Source organism: Apiospora kogelbergensis, assembly GCF_038363985.1.
Source record: "Apiospora kogelbergensis strain CBS 113332 chromosome Unknown utg000016l_segment0_segment0, whole genome shotgun sequence".
Taxonomy (NCBI): domain Eukaryota; kingdom Fungi; phylum Ascomycota; class Sordariomycetes; order Amphisphaeriales; family Apiosporaceae; genus Apiospora; species Apiospora kogelbergensis.
Genome location: NW_027117433.1, coordinates 298,048 through 316,742, shown reverse-complemented (window position 1 = coordinate 316,742; position 18,695 = coordinate 298,048). Strand labels below are relative to the sequence as shown.

The window sequence follows — 18,695 nt, the reverse complement described above, 5'->3', positions numbered from 1 at the left end:
CACCAGTTCGAGTCAGGTCTCAGGTAATCTTATACCTAGCACGCAACATGACTGTGTTGCATAGAAGATCCACACAGCAATCTGTATTTAGAAATTTGCCCATCATCTCTCTTGGCTTCTTTTGTTTGCCCTCTTGGCTTTATATCAATGATCTACGCCCCATTCACTCAGCTAACATGGAGCTCATTGGTCTCCTGCCAACGCCCTTCGCCTTGAGTTCGGAGTGTAGTACAGTGATGTCTCGTCTGTACGTGGTACTCCCAGGCATTCTACTCCAAGGCCCGCCAATATCCTTTTCACGATTTCTGCCGAAAACACAAGTTCTCTCGTGGAGCTACTATTTTGATCAAGCTTTAGGGTGTCCAATGGGCTACACTTCAGCGTGTCAACAGATTACTTCTCTTCACACGTCGACGCAGACTTATATTATATACTTTCCTACGCAAAAATCTCTAAATCTTAACTACAAACTCCTAAAATTTTATTTAGCTAAGCTATTGTGAAGCTAACGTATTTTTACGTGATTTAATTTCCATTCCTTAGACTTCCAGCAAACCTAAGGATGCGAATCCGCTATGCCCAACGGAAGTTGGACACTCACTGCAGTGACCGCTGAGACGGCCAGTACAACATCTATAATAGACTCGTCCAGTTCCGGTGGTGCCATCAATGCATACAGTGTACAGGTTGTATTAGGATCGATCCAAACTGTGAGTGAATAGCTTTGTGACTAGTATGTTGCTAGATTCTTATACGGAGAAGGCTTCCAAACAAACACCAGCGTGTTATACTGCTCCGCTAATAGTGGTTCCTTCGTCAGGTTTAAGTACAGGAGCAGCAGTGGGGATCGGAGTCGGTTGCAGCCTGGGGTTTACAGCAATCCTATCCGCCGTGGTCTTTCTCTTTTTGCAGCGGCGGCGAAGACTACGGCGCGACGATGAAACAGCAGAGCAGAGTCCACAGCATGGTCATTCCATGGCGGAGTTGCCGCGGGTCGAAGCATCAGCCTCCCCGACGGCGGCACCAACTTCGATCGATCGGGTTCGTGAGCGGAGACATCTTGAGATGAGCATTATGCGGAGCTACCGGCAGACCCAATCAGCGACACAAGGAAATGAATTTGCTCTCACAGGCTATTATATGAGTTGATACACATGGCGCCGGGAGATTTCAGCACTGCTTACGGATATACATTGAAATGGGCATTGTATTTGGTCTTTTGCATAACCACTAATGAATAAAACTTACCTCACTGATTTGATCGACGACTCCAATCTTACTCAGGTGTACCAAGTCGCCCTCGGTGCTTCTGGTAAAAAAAAGCTCATCCTGGACCTAGATCAAATCAATGCCTAAGACTAGATTAGGGTGTTGTGAAGGGCAACCACTTATGGCGATAAGCACTAAGCCTAGACATGGTGCAGACTAAAAATCACATATACAAAGCTTTCGGGGCCCCTTTCCAGCGCTTTAGCCGAAGGGCAAACTACATGTATGGTACCTCCAGGCATGAAAAGGGGGAGGGGAGCAAAACCTACCCACCCTAATTAAATCTTGTCTTTTCAAACTAAAAATGCAGTGCAGTATAGTATATCATAAAATGGCTGCGCCAAGAACTCATGCCCAAATATTCATGCTGGTTGGTTTCGGTAATGATAATAGGTATGCAGTCAGGCCGCAACACTATGCGCGTTGCTGCGGTATTACAACCAGCCGACCAGGCAGCCCATTGAAATAAGAGGCAACAAGCCAGACTCGACGTAGGTCGCGCACCACATCCGATACTACGCTGGTACTCCTGCCAGCTTCACTCCGTAACCCCTGCTCGTAACCCCGCTTGGCTTGATGCATCTCCAACTCCATCAGACATGACGTGCGTGTGTGGCCAGGGTGGTTGGGCAGCAGTCCTAGATGCTGTCTGGGTATAATACTGCCCTCTAACTCGGTTCAATCCTCAACATCAACCTCTTCTCTGCTTATCTGTCGCCCCATCGTTCTGACGTTCCAAGTCAACAAAGACACGTTGAGGATGGCAAACAACCAGAATGAAATGCTGCTTTCCAAGACCTTGGACCAAACCATCATTGAACAATCTCCGAAAAACGTCGATAATTCATTATCATGCCCCTTTATGAAGCACGATCCTGAACAGTACGCCCATGTCAAGAATTCTTGCACCGACACAGGGTTTAAGGAAATTGAATTCTTACTGTAAGTATCTACAATAATCTCTATCATATAAAATCATGGAATCTAACATATTGATCGTTTAGAGATTATATTAAGAGAGTCCATTCACGGAAATATGGATGTACACAGTGCTTATCCCATCGTTTCAACGTTGGAAACAATGATCTTATTGAAGCAAAACGAAAGCATCTGAAAGATTGCAAAGGTAAAAAACCTATGATTCCAGTAAAACTAGAGCTGAACACTTGTTCGCCCGAGTTGATGACAGCAGAACAGGAAATTCGATACGAGAAAGCGGACCTAGGGAGAATGCGTACCTGGGACGATCACGACACCTGGAAGACAATCTATCTGCTGTTATGGCCCGAATCAAATAGGAATGCAATACCCGAACCTTCTTACGGACCTGGCTTCTTTATTTCAACTGAGGTGGTTCACATGATTTTAGAGAAAATGTCCCTAGGTTTGCCAATATCGGGGCCAGACACGAGACCCGATGAAGCTCTTCGGGAATCCAAGGTTCGAACTCTCCTTAGCCAAACCCAGGACGGAAGTAGGAAAACAGGGGACCCGGCGTTGCAGCAGCTTTCACACGCAATTGACATATTTCAGGGGCACATGGACCCAGGAACGAGGCTGGACGAAGACCAGAAAGCGGCAACGAAGGAAACACACGGGGTCTCATCCGAGCAGTGCGATTCGAGTGCGAACAGTACGAGTATCATCCCCGAAAACACTGCCAGACACCACAACAGCCCCTCAGAGGGCAAAAGATCAGTATGGGACTTGATCCAAAGTCAATTGCCCCCTGACACTCGGGGATCTCCTAGCAGACCAGACGTCGACAACTACATTCCAAGCAATAGAACGAGATTGAGCGACATGTGGTCGTCTAGAGACGGTGAGGACTACCGTTCTGCGCAATACAATCACACTAGAGGTTCAAATATTGGAGTCACTTTCCCGAAGGCGCCTCAACCATCAGACTCCGGATATGGGACAGCGAAGTCTGACCTGAAGAACGAAAAGCATTTCAGTGCATGTTTGAAGTCCTACAATATGCAACACGACCCGGGATGTCCAGAAAAGGAAAGTAACAGCCCGGCAAGCGCACTTGTGGAGGACTGCAACACAATATACACAGTCGCCATATCCATAACCGACCCGCGTTTGGCAAATCACATAAATATCCTTGTTGATGACTTGTCAAAACAGCTTCTAACCACCCAACGGGATGGAATAACCATACAAAAGCTCGTCGATGCCCTTCCTGGAGTCTTGAGTACCTTCGCGCTTGGACTGGGATATGGTGCATCTTCACAGACACACCGAGATGTCATGGTTTTTATTCACAAATTCCGCAGGTAAGGACATAACTGCCGCATCTCCCAACCACTCAGCTCACATGCATTCAAAGATCCATTGCAGAAACTTTCAACGAACACAATAATCATGACTACAACGAGTCACACGTGGGGATAGATTCAGACGACTCCGGATCAGAAATCTTGAACAGATGGTTGCTTTGCAAGGACGATGATCAATATGACGCTCTTCCTATCGACAACATTGATGAAATCGACGAATCAAGCGAGGAGTACGATTCTGACTTTGAAATTCCTGGGATTGACCGCTATGTCAATATTGTCTGCAAAGATCCCATGTACAAATGGCTTTTGGCCCATCTCAGCCGAGAGGCCTTGCTGTCAAGAGCAAACCCAGACGTGATGGAAGCGATCAGTGAAAAGGTTCTGAAATGGACACCTTCCGACAGCCGCATCAGCAGATACGCCGAATCCCACAGAGCGACTGTTCAGTACATCGTTCATTGGAATATGATGCGATTTTTACAGGAGCAGGAGTACGATATCCCAGACTACGAGGCCATCATAGGCGTTATCACACTCACGGGATCCTGTATTGATGCACAAACAGCCACTTGCCTCGATTACATGTCACAAACATGGCCAATAACTGGCCCACGAACATTGCAGCTTATCCAACAGTTACTAAAGAATCCCGAATATGCTACTCGGTTGGAACGTAAGTTCACCCTTCGGTATTCAAAAGTTTGGACAGTGTACGATTAATCAAGACTGACCAAAAACTCAAGTAATCGAGCCTAGCCCGATGACGCTTGAGGCCAGATTTAGTGACGAGCTTCTGGAAGTCAGGGTTTCAGGACTTGCTGACTTTGTTGCAGAGATTGGCGAGCAGCTTTCGTGGTTGGGGGCAGCTATGCGTCCCTCTCCTGATGACTGTTATCAAATAGCCGAATGCACCCCCACGATCTATTGTGCGCTACCATCCCACAACAACCGATCCGGTCAGGTGTGCGAGATTTCATTTCCCGTCATGATACACGTCACTCCACCTCAAGCTATCAACGGACAGTGTTGGCACAGCTTGTGGTACAAGCCGGTGGTTGCGAAAGGCTTCCCCATCCCTGAACGGCCCATCTTGGGTACGGGCTTGGAAGTGCCTCTGCCGCTCATGGCCGCACTGACGCGGACCCAATACATAAATACGTACCACTCGAAACCCTTTCTGAAAGGATTCTCCGTCATGTTAGTACCAACGGAAACCTCTAACGATACCAGTATCGTGTACTGGCACATGATATCAAGCAAACATCCAGAGCAACGCATTTCCTACATGGATAGCAACGTCGAGACACCATGGGTTTCGAAATCTAAATTGAACCGAGCTCGTCATATCCTAGGTTGGTGTGAGCAGGCGATCATGACCGCTGGTGAGTTTATTCACGCCAATCCAATTCAAATAATGCTACAGCAACTAAGTCTACGATAGGTACTTCGAAGGCGGATTATGGAGTACGTCGATCCCAACTGCCAAAGCCGAGAGCCGGTTGCGCGTTGGAGAAGATTGAGGTGTCCGGAGGCCAGTTCGTCACAGGAATGGCAGGCTTTGTAATCGGAAGGCGAGAAAAGCCCTGCACCATCACCCGACATGGATATTTCAAAAACTCCAATGGATATGATCGAAATTTGTCGTCTTTTGGGACGATATGGAAAAAAGGGGTTGGCTAGTGAATGGAGCGACCGCTTTGCTCCACCTTCTCCAAGCGACAAACGCCCATAGCCGGACCATCTTTCAATCGGAGTTTCTAATGCAACCCAGTGACCTGGAGGAGGATGCAACCGCTACAGACAGTCAAAGGGCGCTGAGAATTCTCACGAAAAAGGAGAATCGTACGATCCGACTCTACTTGGACAGGACGGAGGAAACGACGTCTCATCAGGCAAGTGGAGTGACCGGCAGAGGCTCGTCAGAGAAGTACTACTGTCTCCAAGACGAAGTCGAACACATATACAACACCCTTGAGGTCCTTATAGACTACCAGGCCGAGGCCGAAAGCCGAAGCGGATTGAAAATCGACCCTCGGCCACGACGCTACCTTGAGGGTTGGGACTTCAATGATATTGTCTCTGATGGCGATCCGTTCTTCCCGCGTGTCGCAACACTAAGCCTCTTCGGAAAAGGCTGGGTTGACTTCACTCGATCCATTCGCGCCATCACAATCTTTGGAAGGGGATTTGGGGAGCTCATTCGACCAAAGACATCGGTTGACAATTCGTGCCCTCTGTGGAAGACACTTCCATGTGGCTCTTACTACCTCGCGGCTGGCGTGTCTGACTTGAAGAACATCGTTGAGCGATACGATGGCAATGTCGGTGTCAACCCCATTAAGATCTGCGACGGCATATTGTGGCCAGTGAAGCCTAGCGGGTTCAGACGTTGTTCATGTACCGCAAGCAACGGCAGGGGACATCATCAAGAGCCTGTTCAAGCGTTGCTGCCCGTTAACTTCACGACGAAGCTGAAACAGAGAACCCCAGTCGACCTTCGCGATGGGGGTGCCGTCATATTTGGACAGAGCCGTAGCATTGCTTGGTTCTACCAAGACGAAGGGGACCCGGTGCGAGGTGATGCATCTTCAGTGGATGCCGATAGCAGATCGAGCGAAACAGCGGGGTCCCAGTCGTCAACTATTCCTGTTTCGACGTCACCAAGTGCTCAATCCTCGGGGGACTCGGCGAGCACGCCGCAATCAACCATTAGTGTGGATTCTCCAATCTCCGTGGGCGACGGGATGCCTCCGCCGAACGCATCTCAGACCAAGTCCTATGCTGGGCTTAAGCGAGGCCTGCATTCATCTTTCTCCACGATAAGTAAGAGGGTTAGGAAAACTGAATGACCGAACATGGGCATGCTATAACGGGGTGATATTTCTAAAAGGAATTATCGAGAGTTCGATTATTAGCTATATATAGCGCACCACAGGAGTTCCCAGAGTCTTTTTAAGTGCCATCCCTAGTCTATTTTATTGTGTGATGCGGAGACTATAATCTGGTTGACACTACTGCCTGGAATGGGGCTTTGCTACTGATGAGTTTTGTTATAAACTAGTTTATCTATTTCTCATGCCGAGCTAGCAGTAGACGAAGGTACCTAGGCACCCAATCCCACGAACACCACTAGCACCACCGCGCGCGCCGCCGTGACCGACATGACCTTGTGTTTAGAATTGAGCAATCATGATAGATAGATAAAACCCAAGTAGGTCTATCAAAAGCCTCAATTCACCAATGCCACCTTTCGAAGAACAGGGGCGGGAATATACCGCTCCTGGCGATGCTCACTCATAATTAGTAACCGGCTCAAGATCGCCGTTCAACCTTATTTGATACGACATTATTAGATGCCACATTGCCGAATTAGGAACCACCCCCCCCTTCCCCCCTCTCTCTCTCTCCAGCACAGAGCCGCAAGGGGTGCAGTGATACACTCTCCACTGCAATTTTAGCTGCTAGGGGGCGGTTGCCTCGCTGCACGGTTGCATGGTCTGATGCACCAGCACTGCCCCCTCCGTCAGGGATTCGCCTTTTGCATTGAGAAAGAACACCCATTTCCTTCATCGTGCAACCCACCATATTCTATACATTACCCAGAGTCGCGATGCACCTAAATAGTCCCTGCTACCGCCACAATACCAGGCCGGGTGTTGCATTTGACCGATACATGCTCATCGCGAATTTCTTCACACCGCGGCGCATTGCACCTAGACCTAACCCGACATGCACCTTTCGTATGGGTAATTGCTTCGCAGATGCCAAGATATCACATGACCTCCATCAAGTCGCGGGATTGGCCTCATCACTGCTTGGCGCATGCACGTAATCCATGGCACGAAAATATCGCTGGTTGTACTATAGAAAGTTGGCAAACTATATAATATCGACGCCTTGACAGACCTTTGGAAGACTAGATAGAGACTTTGCTTGCCTAAAAAGGACTCCTCAATGATGATAATGTCTCTCCGCAGCATCTTGCTGCTAAGCGCTCTGCAGACCCTCGCCCAAGGGGCACGAGATGTCGTCACCAAGCGGCAAGTAACGCAGCTGCGCGACCAGTACGATTTTGTTGTCCTTGGCGGCGGAACAGCCGGACTCACAGTTGCAGACCGTCTTAGCGAGGCGTTTCCCCGCAGTAAGCAGAAGCCTTCGGCTCCCGCTTGCTTGCCAGACTGACCAGACCATCACAGAAACTGTACTGGTCGTCGAGTACGGCGAAATCGAATATGGGCGAGGCTATTTCGACCCGCCACAAGTCGAGCATGCGCCGGGGTTCCCAGGTGCCAGCCGTTGGACGTTCAATTCGTTGCCGAGTCCTGATGTAACCAACAAGACAGCCATGGTGGTCGTCGGGAAGGTCGTCGGGGGCAGCAGTTGCGTCAACGGGCAGTTCTTTGACCGAGGTTCACGCCACGACTTTGATGTGTGGGATACAGCGACAGGTATCGAAGGGTTCGATCAGAGCGAACACAGGTGGAATTGGGAGGGAATTTTCCCACACTTCAAGAAGGTACGGTGTCGTTGTTGAAACCCCCACTATCGAGGATACCGGGCTACCTACCCAAGATTGCTGATGACGAAATTGTTTCAGAGCGTGACTTTCACTCAGCCTCCCGAGACCAGCGTCAAAGAGTTTGGTTACACCTGGGACGATAGTGTTTACGGGGGCACCACGCCCATACACTCTAGCTTCCCACCGTTCCAGTGGGCTGATCGCCTGATTGTCCACGATGCATTGAAGGAAATGGATATTCCCAGTCTAGAGGAATGTGCCGGTGGCGACAAAGCGGGCATCTGCTGGATACCCACCTCCCAGCATCCGACAACAAGCCGACGATCCCACTCGGGGCTCGGTCACTATGCGGCTGTTAACACTACCAGGGACAACTATGACCTGCTAGTGCAGCATCAGGCTTTGAGGGTCCTGTACCCGGATGGAAAAGCCCAGGACGGGCGCCCGCCCCTTGTGGAAGTGAGATCACTGTCGGACGGCCAGCTGTTCAACGTGACGGCGAAATTGGAAGTCATCATATCGGCCGGGGCACTGCACACACCAACAATATTACATCGCAGTGGGTTAGGTCCCGCTGAGATACTTCAAAAGGTTGGTATATCTTCGGTGGTAGACCTTCCGGGCGTAGGTGCAAACCTACAGGATCACTCATCGTCGATAGTAGAATGGAATTGTGAGTATATTCACTACCATGACTACGTCATTTTAAGAATATTGACATACGCTAACGCCGTGTAGACACGAAACCTCTGGATCTTTCCCCTTTACCAGCAGACATGTATGATCCTGCATTTATTGCCGACGCCACAGCTGGGTTTGACGAAACACCGGCAAGGGGCGCATACACACTGGCTATGAGGAACAACGCCATCTACATACCCCTAGCTAACATGACAGCTGACTTCGAGACCATTATCAACGCTATTAAGCAACAGATTGTGAACCCCCCGTCGGACAATGCAGCGCTGTACCTTCCCCCTGACATCAGCACTTCACCAGCCATGATCGCAGGCTACGAGCACCAGCTCGCCCTCCTCCTCAAGTTCCTCTCGCACGCGTCCGCGCCGAGCCTCGAAGTCCCCTTCGGCGGCGGCACGTCGCTGTCGACGGTCAACTTGCACCCCTTCTCGCGCGGCAGCGTCCGGCTGAACGCGACGCACCCGCTCGAGCAGCCGGTGTTGGACTACCGCAGTGGCAGCAACCCGCTGGATATCGCCGTCTACGTGGCCCACCTCCGATACCTGCGCCAAGTCGTTGACTCGCCGACCATGCGGGCGCATGGCGCCACTGAGGTTGCCCCTGGCGTCAACGTCACTTCGACGGAGCAGCTCGCGGACTACGCGCGGCGTTCGGTGCAGCTGTCGCTGCATCATCCGTGCTGCACGGCGGCCATGCTGCCGCGCGAGATGGGCGGCGTGGTCGGGAAGGACTTGAAGGTGCACGGGGCGGACGGGCTCCGGGTCGTGGATATGAGTGTGGCGCCGTTGTTGCCTTCGTCTCATACGAGCTCGTTGGCGTACGCGATTGGAGAGAAGGTATGCAGTTCATTCCATCCCTCTGGTTATCGGGAATCGAGCCACGCTAACAGAAATCCAGGCTGCGGATATCATTATCCAAGAGTGGGAGAACGCAGAGTAGCAGGGGGCGGAAAGAAGCGCAATATTCGATTTTCCGCTGACAGTTTGCGGGACGCGTTCACTCTACCAGCACTATTTGCCAGAACTTCAGGTTGATCTCAACTAGGACGCCGGATGCCAGCGTCCTGATATGTTCTCAAAATAGCTAACGTGATTTCAACTCCTCAAAATGATACTCCGGTCTAACTAAAGAATCGTAATACTTTCACAGCTGACTGTGTCATTGCCCATTTCCCGTCCCAAAACGCTCCTTGAGTTGAGAAACCCGACACCGAGACGTCGGTAAGCCAGGGCGTCTCCATCGACGGCTGCAAGAATGAGACAAGCCCAGCGTTCTCTATCCCCTTCATCACCATCCTCCCAGTGTTGCAAGATAAGGCAGCAAACTTCTGTTTTCCCTGCAAAATGCCTTGTCATGTCCTGTGGTGGGTTCTCAAACTCATGATCCAGTGCTGCTTCCCCGACAAGCGTTTCTTCACTCTTTGGGTGAAAAAGCAGCGCCGGGAATCTCGGATGGACACCCCCGGTGGCCACACTCGCGAACGCAGACTCATGCCCACGCACAGCTCGACTTCCATATATCCTGTCCGTTCTCCATTTGGTAAATTCCCGACTTAGAACCAGATCCACCTTGACCATTTGGCCCTTGGCCAATAGTATTATATCCTCTTTGCTAATCGGGCTCACCATGACATCTGCCAAAATCTTGGTATTCCGCTCCCCGACCCAGCGCAGTTCGCAGAATCGGACCCGTACTTTGCCCACGGCAGCCCAAGACCACGATGGGATAGCTGACGCGCAAAGCCTGGCGTCCCTGTCCTCTCCCATCGCAGAATCGAGAAGAACCTGGCGGTCGTCGTTGGCTGCTACATACCACATCAACCCTCGTGGTAGGTCCGCAACCCATAAACCTTGGGCATAATGCGTGTTGAGGGAGTCTTTCATGACCGTCGCGATACCCAGCACTCCAAGAAGCGTATCCGAGACCTTTGTAAGCTCTCGATCGCTATAGCCCTCAATGAGGGCGTACCAAGCGGCGAAGGCGGGGTGTCCTGCGTCGACTCCCTGGCTTCCCACCAACTGCCGAGTTCCTGAAAATTCATAGAGCCATTTCCGCATGCGCGCGACATCCAATGTGTGTCCACGAGATCTTGGCGACCCCACGGAGTCTCCATCGTCATCTTATGAATAGGGGTCGAGTGGAAGGGGTTTCAGCACTGGATCCGTGTCGCGAGCCGTCGCCGAAGCACATCGCCAAGACGTGACCCCTTGGCCGATCACCAGGGCGCGCGAGGTGAGGACTTCTTCTTGTAGAGTCCATCCGCGCTTATGTAGGAAGTCTTCTCCGTTGCGTGAGCCTGCGATTGTGAGTTGGCGCGTGATTGACATGTCTGCGGTTTCGACCGACATGGTCATCTGGCATGGATATACCTCACGTGGGTCGGTCGGCACGTCGGGGAAGAGACCGGTGTGAGCGTTCGGGGACCCTTCTGCGCAGATTGTTAGCACGGCATATCGGTATATGTCGCCCATCCTGGCTATCTCCGAATCCCTGTCGTTGGCATCGTTCTGGATGATACATAGTGCATCAATCCAGAGGTACTTGTACCCGAGTAGGTACGTGGCCAGGATGGCGTCTCTGCAAGTCTTGGACATGACTTCTACTGGTAGACGGTTTGAGTGACGTAATATAGTGTCCTTCAAAGTCATGGTCTGTGGACGATGGCCCCAGCAGTAGCTTAGGGCAATGTAGATAGCCTGCATCCCCGAATTTGTTTTGACAAGAAAGGGGTTTTGGGGATTCTCGACATTGATCAAGCGACAAGGCAAGTTGGTGTTTCCAGTGCCAGGACTTCCTAATCTGCAATGGTTATGATAGCTGATGCACTCATGTTTCCACAAGTTGATTAATTTGATGTTCAATGGCGAACATACGTGCTCGCTAGTTCTGTTTAGACGAAATTTCTTAAACTGCGTAGTAGGTGAGTAACGTCGTCCTACAAGCTAGGAGTTCACGAGGGCAAGACCAACTTCTATAGTATAATCATCGAGAGCTTGCTGGTAAGAGTCCGAAATGGACATTGGGGTTAGTGAGTGTTGAAATCCATGACAATATTTGCGAAGATTATACCGGGAAGTACGTCTATCTCATCCAAAACTGCGTTTCCAAGGGTACTAATGATGGTGCAGCCCCATTGTAGGTCGGAATCCGGGTCATCATCGTCATGCTGGATGGCTCTCAGCTTGAGTACGACATAAGCTCCGAGTTCGTCAAGTAAATCGCTGTCGACTTCTGTGTCCCCCACTTGAGCTCGGACCAAGATACAAAAGTTGCACTGCTCTTCAATGGACTTAAGAAAAGACGTTCGCGACCAATGAATGATGTAGTAGAAGGAATGTCCATGTGAGCTTTGGGCTGTCTTTTGGAAGCGTATGTCCTCACATTTGTTGCATAACATAATCTTGGGTATCACCATGTTGAATCTGGTTAAATTTCTTCAGTGCTGCAAATACATCGTCGTTTGGACATTAGTTAGTCAACGTTTCGTCGCGAGAGAGCGCCAACACTCCAGGTTCGTGTGCAGGCGCTCCAAATGTTACGGAAACCGTCGTAGGACTCTCAAAGCGCCAGAGCCCGGCCAATTCCGTGGCGAGGTCTGGAGCGCGCTCCAAAGGTTCGAGGCCCAATCTGCATGTTGCCGCCAGCAGGATGGGAGTCGGGAGTCAATGCACATTAACAAAACTACACTACTCCGTACATTTTCCGCCCTTATGGTGCCTTATTGCTTTACACACGCACCTGATAAACCAACACTGACCCCACACCACCCTCAATGTAGGGGTTGGTGTGCCTTCTTCACTGCAATTATAGCTTCTTGTGACTGATCAGTCTCCGCTTTTCAGTCGCTGTTCAGGGGGGGCACTGCCGTTCGAGCTGCGAGAAGTTTCACTGCATTCTTAGCTCTTTAGGGGCGAATAGTTCCTAGTACTGGCTATTGAAAATCTGCCTCACTGCCGCGCAGCCTCCTGTATTGCGCCTTTAGCTGCTCGGGGATGTGGATAGACTAATACATTTAATATCTGACTGAATGCGCATTTTTGCAAAATTGAAAAGGCGCTCAAGGCTGACTAATGGTTAGAGGATGGCAAGTTTTTAATTTTTTACAGGGCCTCTAATAGCTAATGCCTACGCACATCTTTCCTTAAGAGGCAGCAACTGTTCCTATAAGCTAGACTACCTAATACAGAGCCACCCCACTATAAACTACCGTTTTATACTTAAGCTAGACTATATAATACAGAACCACCCCCTTTATAAACCACTTTCTTAAAATTAGGGGTTTAAAATTTAAATAAATTAAACGTAAATAAGCTTTTTTAAATATAGAATACTTTTAATATTAATTTTTATATAAATATTTTTATTAATTTTATTTTTACTTCCTTTATTATTAAATATTTAATTTTAAATATAATTTTAAAAAGAAAAATCTAAAATTAAAGGTTAAATAACTTTTTAATCTTTAAATATATAAATTAAATCTTTATAAATTATGTAAAAGATTAATATATTTATTAAGATCTTTTATTTTCTTTTAAAATTCTTTATTATTAAATTTATTATTAAAAAAAAGTTTAAATTTACTTTAAAAAGTTAATAAACTTTTATTCTTCTTTAATAACTCTCTTAATATTTAATATATAAAGTTAATAAAATTTTAAAAGATAATTTATTTTAAATATTATAAAGTTATTCTAAATTTTAATTTTATACCTATTTTATATATAAAGTTTTTAAATTAACTTTAAGCTATTATTAAAAGGGGAAGGTAATTTATTTAATTTAATTATAAAGATAAGTAATATTTCTTTTTTGAACTTTAATTTTAATTAATTTAAATAAAATTTAAATATATTTTATTCAATTTATTATAAAAGGTAGGAAATCGACGATTTAAGTATAAAATAATAGTTTATAATAAGGGTAGCTCTATATTAAGTGGTCTAGCTTATACTTATTACTATTAAGTATTAGATTTTAATTTATATTATTAATTATTAATAATTAATTATTAATATATATTATATAATATAATATAGTTTACTACCGAGCGGAACATACTATTAAATAGAATACTTTTTCTATTTCTCGATACTTTTATATAAATTAATTTAATTATAACGCTTTAAATTAATTAAAATTACTTGCTATCCGGTTCGCTACTCGATTCTATATCCTTTTTATATATTCGTATATTATAACCTATCTCGCCGTATATATTATAACGCTTACTACCTATTACGTACCGCTTCGACGAACCCCTATTTTTACCTTTATTAAGTGCTAGATACTTCCCTTTTACCTTTTTATTCTATAAATATTAAAATTCCTTAATAATAAAGGCTCCTTTAAATTAAATTTATACTTTTTTAACCCTCTAACGCTTTAAAAAAATTAAATTAATATTTTAAAGGGTATAGACCTATTTATATATAATAGTTATTTTATAAACTATTCGGTTTATACCCTTCACTATCTAATCTATAATATCTAAAATTAATATTAAAGAGCTTCTTTAATAATTTAAGATCCTACTTTTAATAAAAGTAGAATACCTTATTATTTATTAAGGGTTAGATAGCGTTTAAAGGTTATAATTACTAGCCGTCCCCGGATAGGACGGGTTAAATATAAATATTTAAAAATATATATCTAGCTTATTAATTACCTCATCTAGATTATAAAATATTAAATTAAATATATTAAATCTAAATCTAATATTATTTTTTATAAAAATAATAAAATATATAGCTTTAAAGGTAATAAAGAATTCGAACTTTATAATATAATTTATTAAAGCTTTTATAAATAACTTAATTTCCTTTAAATATATATACTTTAACGGCGAATAAAGTATAATATTTAATAACTAAAATAGGTAAAATAAATAAGGAGGTATATTAAATATAATAATACCGTTATTTTTATAATATATTTTAAATTTAATTAAAATATAACTCTTATAACTATTTAGAATTAAAAAGCGATAATAACTTTTTATTTACGCTTTAATATATTTATTGAAGTACTTAATCTAATCTAAGCCTATCTTATTATCGGTCCAGCTATTAGAAATTAATTTAATTATTTAATCACTCGATAAATCGGTTTTACGTAATTAATTTATAAAGTAATATTAGCTTTAAACGATTAAAAATAATAGAATATACTAGCCTTATAAATTAATATATTCTATCGCTATCGACTATTCTCGATTATTAAATTAAATTATCTTCGCCTTTTTAAATTAATTAATATATATTATAATAAATATTAAATTAATAATACCTATTATAAAGCTAGTTTTATCGAAATTCTATATATCTTTATCTATAATACTATATTTAACCTTTATATTTATAACTAGTATAAATTAATTAGAAATAACTTTCGGATCTTTATAAAGAACCTTTTAATAATTGTATTTCCGATTTATTTTAATCTTTAAATTTAAATTATAATTAATAAAATACTTAACTTAATACCTCCTAACGCGCTTATTATTATATACTTTTATAAGAAAATTAGTTATATCTTCTATATTAGCGATTTTAAAAGGTATTCCTTAGGTATTTAAATCGAGTATATATTTAAATAATACCTCCTCTTTAATTATTATTAATTTCCGATTATTCGGTTAAATATCGCGTTATAAAGTTCGGCTATAAAGTCGGTAATATAGAATAGATAATAGGACGTTATACACTTTTATAATAGCTTATAAATTAATAAGCTTTAAGGGATTTTATATTATTTAAACTATTAATTCGAGCTTACTTTCTAATAAAGGATTAGATATTATAATTATAGAAATAAAATATATCGAAATTTAATAAAGAAGGTCGGTAAAAAAAGTATTCTACTCGGTAATACATTCCGCTTAGTAATAAACTACGTTATTATTAATATAATATAAATAATTATCTTTTTTATACCCTTTAATTACGTCGTTATAATAGATAAGTAGTTAATTATAGTATTTAATATTATTATTATAAGCTTTAATTATAATTAAACTAAAAGCCTAGCTTTATATAATATAGCTACGTTTTCCTATAGTTAATACTAGCTATCCCCTTAACCCCCTTCTTTTATTATATCTAATATTTATATTCTTTTAATACTTAAGTTTACTAACTTCTATATAATAATTAGAATTATAACAATCTTTTATTTTCGATATTTTTTTAATAATTTTATAGCTAGTGATATATTATTTTCCCCTAGGTTATAATAATAACGAGAATATAATTCTTTTAATAAAAAGATTTAATAAAAGAAAATTTAAATATATAATTATAAACTCTTTTTATATTTTATTTTAATAATTAATTTAAATAGTAAATTTAATTTAATAATAAAATATATTACTATAATAGCCTTATTAAAAATACTTTTAAATTTTATATTTAATTATAATTACGCTATATAATTAATTAAGTTTTATTAAATCATTTAATTACTTTAATTTACTTTTAATAATAAATAACTTTATTAATAAAGTATTACTTAATAATATTATAATTTAAGTTAATATATTTTAATAAATAAAAAATGAATTTTTATTTTTATATTTAAAATTTCGGGTTTTTTTAATTAAATATTATTATTATATTAATATTTATAATATAATATTAAAATTTAATTTTATTAAGTAATAAATAATAAATAAATTAAATTAAATTTAAATAATAAAGGATATATATATAAACTACTTTTAATTATTAAGACTATTATTAAATTAAATAAATAAACTTAGGTTTTAAGAATTATAGGAATATAGTTAATTAAATTATAGATTATATTCTTAATTATATTATTAACTACACTATTAACTACATTATTAATTACTTATATTATTAATTAAGATTACACCCCCCTCACTAACTCCCCCCCATTGCTAATAGGCTATTTTTAATATAATCTTACTTAAATATTTTAAAAAGTAATTTATAATATAAAATTGAATAAAATAACTGAAAATACTATTTGTTTTAAATAAAATCGATTATAAAATAAATAAAATTCCTATATAAAGGTATAAAAATAATTAAATTTATTTAAAGATTTATAAGCTTTTAATTCTTTATAACCTTTTATACCTAAAAAGGGGGTATTATAACTCTTTAAATATTAATTAAAAAATAATTATAAAAAGAATAAAGAATATTAGGTTTTTAAAGAATAAATAAAATTCTTAAAGGAATTAAAGGTATATTTATTTTTAAAATAAAGTTCCTTAAAAAATATTTATTAAAGGAATTTTTAGAACTTTATAACTCTTTAAATAAACTATTTAATATAAAGGGGTAAATATAAATTAATTATATTTATTTTATATTATATAATAATAAATTTATATATAAATTTTATAAAAGGATAAAAAGTTATTTAAAAAAGAAGTTTATATATAAAATAAGTATAAAAGTATTAAGAGCTTATAAATTTATTAATAAATTTAAATAATTTTATACCTTTATATAGGAATTCTTATTATTTTATAATCAATTTTATTAAAACGAAATAATATTTTTAACTATTATATTTAATTTTATATTATAAATCGGACTTAAGCGATTTAGGTAGGAAAATAGACTTTACTAATGTCACTAAGGGGGAGTTAGCGAGGGGGGTCTGATCTTACCACGTCAACCTTAAACGGTTTTCAGTCATTCGCCAGTCATCTGCCAGCCTGTGAGACAATCAGGCCCCCCAGGCCCCCAGGCCCCCGAGCCATAAGGAATAAATACATTTGTCGTTTCCTTCTCCGGAATCCTCTCTAACTCACATGGCAATACCACTCAACACCATTCAACACCACACCCAGGCATAAAAGTCACATATACTTACGCAACATTGGCTCACAAACTTGCCGTTGGATGCTACCAAACCCCCAATAGTATCACTCGCATACCGCGCACTTGCCAATATGGCCCAACGGTCGGCTTCAGGTGTCGGCCAAATTACATGCCCTTTACAGGCCGCAGAGTACCTGAAGCATGCTGGCCGGACTGCGTCAGCCCTAGCTGCCCACGGTCTCGTCCGTCTGCCTCTCGGCCGCTATGACGCGAAAACACACATCCTGGACTCGGCTTGCGGCCCGGGCATTGTCACAAAGCTGTTGCTGTCTCCGTCCTCTCAAGAGGTCCTTGTCCCTGGCCTACCGCTGAGCCCCCCCGCCCCGCGTTGTCGGCATCGACATCTCAACTGACATGGTCACCTCCTACGTTGACCAGAAAGAGACGCTTGGGTGGGCCACGGCAGATGCCTTTGTCCATGATGCCGGTGACTTGGCCTGCTTTGCCGACCAGACGTTTGACGCCATAATCATGAATCTCGGCCTTTTCATGGTTCCGGATCCGGATTATTGCGCCACGGAGATGTATCGAGTCTTGAAGCCGGGCGGTCACCTCGTCGTCACAACCTGGAAGCGCGCCGGCGTTCATTATCTAATACAGAAGGTCGTCGACGCCATCCACGGACCTGGCCGTCAGAATGTGCTGCCTATACCGCCCGAGTGGACAACGAGCGAGAAACTAGCACGCGTGCTGCGCTCGGGTGGTTTTGACGTCAACCAGGAAGAGCACATACGGACCGAGGCGGTCAAGTGGCAGGCGGAGAGTGTCGAGGAGATCGTCGAGCACCTGAGCACGCCCCATTGGATGGATAAGCACTGCATTGGGTGGTCAGAAGACGACAAGGTCAGGTGGAGGGGGAGAGATTTTGAAGCAATTGAGCGAAGAGGAGAGGGCCACGTCCAGTGTGTCAATGATTGGCTGGGTCTGTGTTGTTCCCAAGGCCGAACAGTGATGGATAATTTTATAATCTATGTCATCAAGGCAACAGAAAAATTACATATTTTATCTTTTGCCTAACTAATGCTCTGCTAGCCGCACCATGCGACCACAGTAACGCTA

At 42.7% G+C, this 18,695-nt stretch overlaps 4 protein-coding genes across 4 annotated transcripts; 3 read left to right on the top strand and 1 right to left on the bottom strand.

The window, feature by feature from the left end:
* Positions 1–2,643: 2,643 nt before the first annotated feature.
* Positions 2,644–6,409, top strand: PG998_014949 (uncharacterized protein; the record flags this gene model as incomplete). Its single annotated transcript, XM_066881765.1, has 7 exons — positions 2,644–2,743; positions 2,803–2,902; positions 2,946–3,554; positions 3,608–4,233; positions 4,304–4,942; positions 5,002–5,095; positions 5,332–6,409. 7 exons carry the CDS (start codon positions 2,644–2,646, stop codon positions 6,407–6,409), a joined length of 3,246 nt encoding a protein of 1,081 aa, XP_066723310.1.
* Positions 6,410–7,523: 1,114 nt separating this feature from the next.
* On the top strand, positions 7,524–9,717 carry PG998_014948 (uncharacterized protein; the record flags this gene model as incomplete). Its single annotated transcript, XM_066881764.1, has 5 exons — positions 7,524–7,701; positions 7,757–8,076; positions 8,158–8,752; positions 8,818–9,614; positions 9,676–9,717. The coding sequence occupies 5 exons, from the start codon at positions 7,524–7,526 to the stop codon at positions 9,715–9,717; spliced, it is 1,932 nt and encodes a 643-aa protein (XP_066723309.1).
* Positions 9,718–10,898: 1,181 nt separating this feature from the next.
* Positions 10,899–11,372, bottom strand: PG998_014947 (uncharacterized protein; the record flags this gene model as incomplete). Its single annotated transcript, XM_066881763.1, has 1 exon — positions 10,899–11,372. The coding sequence occupies one exon, from the start codon at positions 11,370–11,372 to the stop codon at positions 10,899–10,901; it is 474 nt and encodes a 157-aa protein (XP_066723308.1).
* A 6,335-nt stretch (positions 11,373–17,707) lies between these two features.
* On the top strand, positions 17,708–18,690 carry PG998_014946 (uncharacterized protein; the record flags this gene model as incomplete). The annotated part of the gene is made up of 3 exons (XM_066881762.1): positions 17,708–17,923; positions 18,015–18,484; positions 18,669–18,690. The coding sequence occupies 3 exons, from the start codon at positions 17,708–17,710 to the stop codon at positions 18,688–18,690; spliced, it is 708 nt and encodes a 235-aa protein (XP_066723307.1).
* Positions 18,691–18,695: the final 5 nt, after the last annotated feature.